Raw genomic sequence first — 9,011 nt, forward strand, 5'->3', positions numbered from 1 at the left:
AGTTTTCTGTTTCCAAAACTAGAATATGTAACAGAGTGGACTGCATTTTGTAGACTTTACCCTTTGCAAAGGTGAATTGAGTTATTACACACACACACTTCACAGAGTAGGTGTTCCCTAATGGAAATATGAAAATAAATGGTTCCCCCTTTGCTGCTATAACAGCCTCCACTCTTCTGGGAAGGCATTCCACTAGATGTTGGAACATTGCTGCGGGGACTTGCTTCCATTCAGCCACAAGAGCATTAGTGAGGTCGGGCACTGGTGTTGGGCGATTAGGACTGGCTCGCAGTCTGCGTTCCAATTCATCCTAAAGGTGTTCGATGGGGTTGAGGTCAGGGCTCTGTGCAGGCAAGTCAAGTTCTTCCACACCAATCTCAACAAATAATTTCTGTTTGGACCTCGCTTTGTGCACGGGGGCATTGTCATGCTGAAACAGGAAAGGGCCTTCCCCAAACTGGTGCCACAAAGTTAGAAGCACAGAATCGTCTAGAATGTCATTGTACTCCTGAGTGGCGCAGTGGTCTAAGGCACTGCATCGCAGTGCTAACTGTGCCACTAGAGATCCTGGTTCGAATCCAGGCTCTGTCGCCGCCGGCCGCGACCGGGAGACTCATGGGCGGCGCACAATTGGCCCAGCGTCGTCCAGGGTAGGGGAGGGAATGGCCGGCAGGGATGTAGCTCAGTTGATAGATCATGGCGGTTCCCACGGGGGGCCAGTATAAAAAAAATATGTATTCACTAACTGTAAGTCGCTCTGGATAAGAGCGTCCGCTAAATGACTAAAATGTAAATGTAATTGTATGCTGTAGCATTAAGCTTTCCCTTCACTGGAACTAAGGGGCCTAGCTCGAACCAGGAAAAACAGCCCCAGACCATTATTCCTCCTCCACCAAACTTTACAATTGACACTATGCATTCGGGCAGGTAGCGTTCTTCTGGCATCAGCCAAACCCAGATTCATCCGTCAGACTGCCAGATGGTGAAGTGTGATTCATCACTCCAGAGAACGCATTTCCAGAGTCCAATGGCGGCAAGCTTTACCCCACTCCAGCTGACGCTTGGCATTAGTGATCTTAGGCTTGTGTTCGGCTGCTCGGCCATTGAAACCCATTTCATGAAGCTCCCTGACAAACAGTTATTGTGCTGACGTTGCTTCCAGAGGCAGTTTGGAACTCGGTAGTGAGTGTTGCAACCGAGGACAGACGATTTTTACGCACTACACTCTTCAGCACTCGGCGGTCCCGTTCTGTGAGCTTGTGTGGCCTACCATTTGCGGCCGAGCCGTTGTTGTTCCTAGACGTTTCCACTTCACAATAACAGCAGTTACAGTTGACCGGGGCAGCTCTAGCAGGGCAGAAATTTGACGAACTGACTTGTTGGAAAGGTGGCATCCTATGACGGTGCCACGTTGAAAGTCACTGAGCTCTTCAGTACGGGCCATTCTACTGCCAATGTTTATTTATGGAGATTGCATGGCTGTGTGCTCGATTTTTTATACACCTGTCAGCAACGGGTGTGACTGAAATAGCCGAATCCACTAATTTTGGCCATGCAGTGTATCCTTGGTATCAGTTTTGTAGCAGTTGCGCCCTTCTCATTTTATAGCTATATCAAAGCAGTACTTACTGTAATATTGTTGTCAAAGATTAAATGTGTCCATTGGATTAGCAAGATGATGGTTATTGTAGCCAATATCTAAACTACAGCGGAGGCTGGTGGGAGGAGCTATGGGAGGACGGGCTCATTGGAATGGCTAGAATGGAGAAAATAGCATAGAGCATAGAAACCCTACCCTACTTGGTATAGAGACCATCACTGTCAAGATGTGGGAATGACAACATAGCCTACATGCTTGGCCCAATCATCTTCAATAGAATGAATGTGTATGATTATTAGCAAGTGAGACATGGTGCAATATCAAAACCAGTGCAGGCCATTGATGGTGTATGGATTGACACAAATCAGCTATGACAGGATGTTCTACAGCTGTTGAAGTGATTACTGTATTATTCATTTTAATGTCATGTCTAATGTGAAATTACACAAACAACAAACGTGTCTTCTTTCACATACTTTATCAACTGTAATCATTGTCACTTTTGTCATGACCAGGCAGTAAATCGGGCATATAAAACCATCATCTGTGCATCACTTTTCCCTTGTTAATCAACTACAATTTTTTTATAACTGCCTTAATTTTGCTGGACCCCAGGAAGAGATCCATAATAACTACAAAATACAACACTAAATCAAGAATTGGCATGCTCAACTCAACAGTTCAAACAAGTCTTTGGGTGCAGGCTCCAAAAGACATATAAACTGGGAAAGGAAAACTGGCATTCACCAAAATAGTCTAAGTTGTACTGTTCATTTGCAGCAGCAGCAGATGTCAAACAAACGGACAACTTTCGATGACACGGTTAGCTTTAGTCAACGCTGACTGCAGTGGATGAGAAGGGTTGAGGTTTCCAGAGGAAGAATGAGAGGTTGTGGACATGTGCACATGCCTACAAACAGGAGCTACACGCTGCTTTTAAGACATCATGGGACCTTATACTCCCTCTCAGTAGTTCTGGGAGTTTCCACCATCCAGTCTCAATCACTGTTGGAAAAAAATCAATTCAAAACACAGTCAGGCCTAAAAAATACTATTTATATAAATATACAATCTATTACACATATAGATGCAATTTTAAAAATAGCACAATTTTAACATGTTATAAATATTTTTAAAAATGTTAGAATTCATATATGTTACCTTGAATATAAAGTCCATTCTTCTCATAGTCTGGTTGGCAAACTGGTCAATGACCCTCTCATACCAGTGAGGATTCTTCTGCAGTGATTTAAGAATTCTCCTTTCTATGGATAGGATTGCCAGGTTTCTGAGTCGCTCTTGTCCCATGGTGTTCCTAGTGTAGCTTTTCAGCCTCTTCAGACGAGAGAATCTGCTCTCCACGCCCGCTGACGTTGCCCCTATAGTTGCAACTAGGCACATGAGCCGGTACAGCTCAGGCATCACTTCATTCAATCCACACCCCTTGAAATGCAAGATTCTGTCACACAGTTTTCGACTGTTCCCTTGAAGCTCCTCACCACAGTAGAACACTTGCAGCTCATTTTTCAGTTTTTCCATGTTGAAAAAACACCCATAGCTCTGGGACAGGCTTTCCATTGCATTTGTAGGGAATTCTCTCCGGAATGACTCAAATTTCTCATCATCTAACAACTCCATGTATCTCCTGCTGTCCAGGCTTTGGAACCTCTGTGCTATTTGCGTCTTGATGTTGTCATGGATTGAATCGTACAGTGATTTGTAAGTCTGCATTACATCCTGAGTGCCCTGCCTCCGCTTCCTTCTGTGCATCAACTCTGGATCATCTGTCATGTTCAAAGCCTTCTGACATAAAGCACTAAATGATTCTTCAGATTTGTGCTCCTCTATCTTGAGTAGAAGGTTCTCAATCCTCCTCTTACAAAATTCTACATCCATGGCATTCTGTTGCACACTGTCAAAAACCACATCTGTGTAAGCAAATATATATTCAAAAGTGAGAAGCAAAAAAATAAAATGAAAATCTTCCAGCTGTGTCTTGAACCCATTTGCATCAAATATCGTCTCATCATCCATGTTAGGATGCTCTGTGATACTTGTGAACGTGTCCAACAGATGCTCAAAGTTCTTTGCCACGGTGTTAACGACTCTGGATGTGAAATTCCAATACGTTGGTGCGTTTTTTGGCAAACTTGCACAAGCGGCCTTTTCTAGAAGCATCTCTCGATTGGTGGACTTACAAAAAAAAGTTGAGAAGCCACCCAGTGTGGCAAAGAAAATCTTGGTCTTGGGCATAGACTTCACGCTCTGGCTTAATATGGAGTTGAGGGGATGTGCATAGCAATGCACAAAGGTGGCGCTCGGAGCTACAGCTCTTACTTTTGCTTGCAGACCATTTAAATCAGAAGCCATTACAGCCGCGCCATCATATGTTTGAGCGACTAGTTTCTCCACAAAGTTAAACTCTGACATCTCCGAATTCACTAGATCAAACACAGACTGTGCATCTCGCCCAGCTGACACGTCAAAGTATCCCAAGAAACGCTCCTGTACACACCCCCGATCATCCACATACCTGACAATGACAGACAATTGCGAGTGGTCTGTGGTTTCATCCATTTGCCATGAGAAAAATGGAGCAGCGTCAACCTCGCTTTTAATCTCACTTTTAATTGATGATGCGATAGCAGTTATCAAGTCGTTCTGAATTGTTCTTGACATTCCAGTGAACACAGTTGAAGATTCCATATGCTGAGCGAGTAAAGCATCATACCGTGCGATTACCTCTGCCAATTCCCTGTAGTTGCCTTTGTTAGCGGAACTTTCTGTCTCATCGTGCCCCCTAAAAGCCAACTCTTGCATGCCTAAGTATGCAATGCTGTCAATGAGGCGTTTGAGAACATCCCTGTTTCTTCTGACCTTCTCGTTGTGTTGCGCAGCTTGAATACGCAGGCCTTCATTGAGTGAATGATTGGCACGATGACTCGGTTGTCCCAAAAGCTTGAGTTTCGCGTAGGAGTTGAGATGCTCGCGGCTTTCGTCATGCCGTTTAGCTGAACGGTCAATGTTCTTCAGGTCACTGAACCCCCCTTTAGCCCAAGGCTCAAACGTTCCAAAGAGCAGACAAGGCCAGCAATACAAGCGGCTTGATGAAAGACTCCCGGTTAGCCATTGATACTTTTTATACCAGTTGGTATTGAACGCCCTCCTTACTTTGTCATCCTTCCTTATGTACTTGATTTCAGGCAGAGGTCGACCCTCGGTTTTAATTCGCACCCTTTCTGTGGACTCCAAAGAATGAAACGGGGTCTTCAACAAAAAATCCACAATGTTGTCAGAATTCGCGACCTGGCAGGTGTGGACAAGTAGCTGCTGTGGTGTGTGGAACATGCAGCTGCAGTGGGGGCAGCTGTGTGATGGGGCATAAACTAGAGTTTCTGTCTTAACCACTCTGATTCCAGAATCATGCTCAGTCTTAAATTCTGCCGTTCCTTGGCTAATGTAAACAGAACCTGTTTCAGTCTTGGTTTTGATGGTTCCAGAATCCTGGTGGAGTGCTCTAGAATCTAAGTGATAATTTGATCTGATTCCGTTATGTTCCTCACTTGTTTCATGCACTTCAAAGTCTGTTGCCTCCTCTTTGATTTGGATGATGTTGAAAGTAAGCCCATTACTGCTGAGAGAGGGGGCTTGGCTAATGTCTGAATCTTCTCTATTGGAGTCAACATCATCTGACTGTGTTTCACAATCTGTTTTGATGGGGTCTCGATGACTTCTAGTCATCTTGGTTTTATTGCGTTGCTTTTTCCCAGGTTTGATCTTAATCTTGTCGATTGGTTAATGTCTACACCTTCCTCTTCATTTGCATTCTGTGAAAAAAAAGACTAGATTTGAATGAACAGCAATCTTGCAGAGACACCAGGTCAGGAATCATTATGACAATCATCCCATCCAACACCACAAAGTAAAACAAATAGGCTGGTACAGGCTGGTTAAAACATGCAAAGGAGAGCATTTGGTTACAACATGCATTTTTACATAGCTAATCGATGGGTGAGTAAATAGCTAGCAAGCGAGCTAGCTAAGTTGCATAGCTAGCAAGACAGTAGCCCAATATTGGACTAAAGGTGCCTAACGTTACTCCTTAGTCCAAGGACCTTACATGTTATTTAAAGTGCTAATTGGCTCTGGAAGCCAAAACAGCCAAATACTCCATCTAAATGTGAATTGATTCTCAATTGCTGTACGGTTCTAGAAACATAAATACCTTTACTTTCATATCACATCAAAATAATTTCACAAATGCAAAATACACACTTACTGTAAGCTAATTAGCACAGGTAGTCGACTGTCTTCTGTAAACAAGCGCTGTAACATGGAAATATGGCAGTGAGGGGAACCCTAACCCTATAAAAAGGTGTGTATCAATTTAACCTTTTTTTGGGGGGAAATTATTTCTCGCCGATATGAAAGATAAGGTCCTTATGCTTCCAAAACCATACCATAAGTGATGTTCAGGCCGAGCGTCACAGTTCTTCACAAAACTACCCCCTACAGAAGACACCTTAGTCCAATGACTCTTCTTATGTGTAATGCGGAGCATTCAGAAAGTATTCACACCCCTTTACCTTTTCCACATTTTGTTGTGTTACAGCCTAAATTTGAAATGTATTAAATTAAGATTTTGTGTCACTGATCTACACACAATACCCAATAATGTCAAAGTGGAATTAATTTAGTAGATTTTTTTAAATTATTAATAAGTATTCAACCCCTTTGTTATTGCAAGCCTTAATAAGTTTAGGAGTAGAAATGTGCTTAACAAATCAAATAATAAGTTGCATGGACTCATTCCGTGTTCAATAATAGTAGTTAACATGATTTTTGAATAACTACTCCATGTATGTACCCCACACACACAGTTATCTGTAAGGTCCCTCAATCTAGTAATGAATTTCAAGCACAGATTCAACCACAAAGACCAGCAAGGTTTTCCAATGCCTCGCAAAGAAGGGCACCAATTGGTAGATGTGGACAAATAAAAAAAGCAGATGCTGAATATCCCTTTGAGCATGGTGAAGTTATTAATTAGGCTTTGGATGGTGTATCAATACACCCAGTCACTACAAAGATACAGGCGTCCTTCCTAACTCAGTTGCCGGAGCGGAAGGAAGCTGCTCAGGGATTTCACCATGAGGCCAAAGGTGATTTTAAAACAGCTACAGAGTTTAATGGTTGTGATATGGGAAAACTGAGGATGGATCAACAACATTATAGTTACTCCACAATACTAACCTAAATGACAGAGTGAAAAGAAGGAAGCCTGTACAGAATAAAATATACCAAAACATGCATCCTGTTTGCAACAAGGCACTAAAGTAATACTGCAAAAAATGTGACAAAGAAATATACTTTTTGTCCTGAATAGAAAGCGTTATATGTTTGGGGCAAATCCAACACAACACATCACTGAGTACCAAGCTTTATATTTTCAAGCATGGTGGTAGCTGCATCATGTTATGGGTATGCTTGTCATCGGCAAGGACTAGGGAGTTTTTTTAGGATAAAAATAAACAGAATACAGCTATAAGCACAGGCAAAATCCTAGAGGAGAACCTGGTTCAGACTGCTTCCCAACAGACATTAGGAGACAAATGTATCTTTCAGCGGGACAATAACCTAAAACACAAGGCCAAATCTACACTGGAGTTGCTTACCAAGACGACATTGAATGTTCCTGAGTGGCCTAGTTTTGAAAATCTATGGCAAGACTTGAAAATGGCTGTCTAGCAATGATAAACAATCAACTTGACAGAGCTTGAAATTGTATTTAAGAATAATGGGCACATATTATACAATCCAGGTATGCAAAGCTCTTAGAGACTTACCCAAAAACAGCTGTAATCACCACCAAAGTTGCTTCTACAAATTATTGACTCAGGGGTGTGAATACTTATGTAAATGAGATATTTCTGAAGTTAATTTTCAATAAATTTACAAACATTTCTAAAAACATGTTTTCACTTTGGTATTTTGAATTCATGCTGTAACACAATAAATGTGGAATAAATCAAGGGGTATGAATACTTTCTGAAGGCACTGTATGTATATATATGGCTCAGGTGTAATGGAATGGAACTGAACTGAGAGTCATGGTCAAGAGCTAGCAAGATAGATACTACAGAGTAAAGCCAACAAAATACTAGGCTGGTGGAAAAAACACAATTCTGCCTTAGCCAAAACCCTGTAGAAGTGTGTTTACTTAGACATACCTTAATTGCACAACATTATCATCACAGTACAAGTCATAATACCCATAAAACCTAGCAGTCAAACAAGGAAATGATTCCAATTGTTTTTCTACCATTCATTTAAACACTTAAATAAGGGTTTTGTTTCATGTAGGCTTACCTTGGCGTGACGTTTTGATAACCGTGTGAATCTCTAGGTTGCATACCTTTCTGGGTCAGAAATGGACTCTCTTCACCTGAGTAGCTAACGTTAGCTAGCAAAATTAGCTAGATAGTAGATCATGTACGCTACTGTACTACTTTTGACGACTAGATATCACCCACCAAATACTGATTGTAAAGATATTAACCATGAGAGGAAAAGTTTGTTTCTCGTACAAATACTCACCAATAGAAAATAAATGTTCGCTACACCGGAAGAATTATGCGTTTCCTTAGAGAGGAAGAGGCGATGCGAGAGGTTTTACTCTCGTTAAAATCTGTCCACGTGAGATTAATGTTTTGTTGTTGTATGGAGGTCTATGAGAGAGTGTCGAATTACGTTAGGCTTTTTTGATCAAATAGAAGTTTCGTAATGTTTAGGTTGTTACAAATGTACTGATATAAGTGGATGCACGTGGCATTGCGGCAACTAGGAGAAAAGCAAGTTAGTTGTGCCTGTTGTTCACACGCATATCTGCCCTCTCATTGGCTAGAATGGTCCCATCTGATCTCGCCTGGCTTCAAATCATTGAGGACATGTATTTCCATTGTTAGAGCGGTCATTTGGCTATCTTGTCAATATCACAGATAATCTTTGATCGCGGCAAAGTTGCTTCCTGTTTTAGTCACATCTTTGATCCTGTTCGTGTGGGTCAAACATAAACCCTCTGATGTTGTGCATCTTGTTAATCAAGGACGAATTGTGGTCATTGTATTAGCAAGAATATAGTTATTGTATGGCTAAAGCAACAGTTGTAAAGAGGATAGGGCATACCCTTTTATTTACTGTCCTGATTCTCCCTAGGCAGACAGGTTGACTCCCACAATAACAATGTTGCCCTAGGTCTGGGATTTCAGAGACAAATAGCCTAAATTCTTGAATCAATCCTCTTCAATAGCTTGCGTATTGTAATATGAAACTTACGACATGCAGTAATATCAAAACCAGCCAGTGCAGGCCAATGATGTCTTGCCAATAGAATACTGGGAGACTGAAATGT

At 41.7% G+C, this 9,011-nt stretch overlaps 1 protein-coding gene across 2 annotated transcripts; it reads right to left on the minus strand.

Moving 5' to 3' along the window:
• Positions 1 to 2,063: 2,063 nt before the first annotated feature.
• On the minus strand, positions 2,064 to 8,448 carry LOC121542860 (zinc finger MYM-type protein 1). Of its 2 annotated transcripts, none has more exons than XM_041852432.2 (3): positions 8,198 to 8,448; positions 2,762 to 5,427; positions 2,064 to 2,605 (listed from the first exon to the last, which is right to left on the minus strand). In XM_041852432.2, exons 2-3 carry the CDS (start codon positions 5,339 to 5,341, stop codon positions 2,603 to 2,605), a joined length of 2,583 nt encoding a protein of 860 aa, XP_041708366.2. In that variant the 5' UTR covers positions 5,342 to 5,427; positions 8,198 to 8,448; the 3' UTR covers positions 2,064 to 2,602. The 2 variants fall into 2 exon arrangements, with proteins under 2 accessions (XP_041708366.2, XP_041708365.2); XM_041852431.2 differs by having other exon boundaries at positions 7,970 to 8,448.
• Between the last annotated feature and the right edge of the window lie 563 nt (positions 8,449 to 9,011).

This window comes from Coregonus clupeaformis, unplaced genomic scaffold (genome assembly GCF_020615455.1).
Source record: "Coregonus clupeaformis isolate EN_2021a unplaced genomic scaffold, ASM2061545v1 scaf1438, whole genome shotgun sequence".
NCBI lineage: Eukaryota > Metazoa > Chordata > Actinopteri > Salmoniformes > Salmonidae > Coregonus > Coregonus clupeaformis.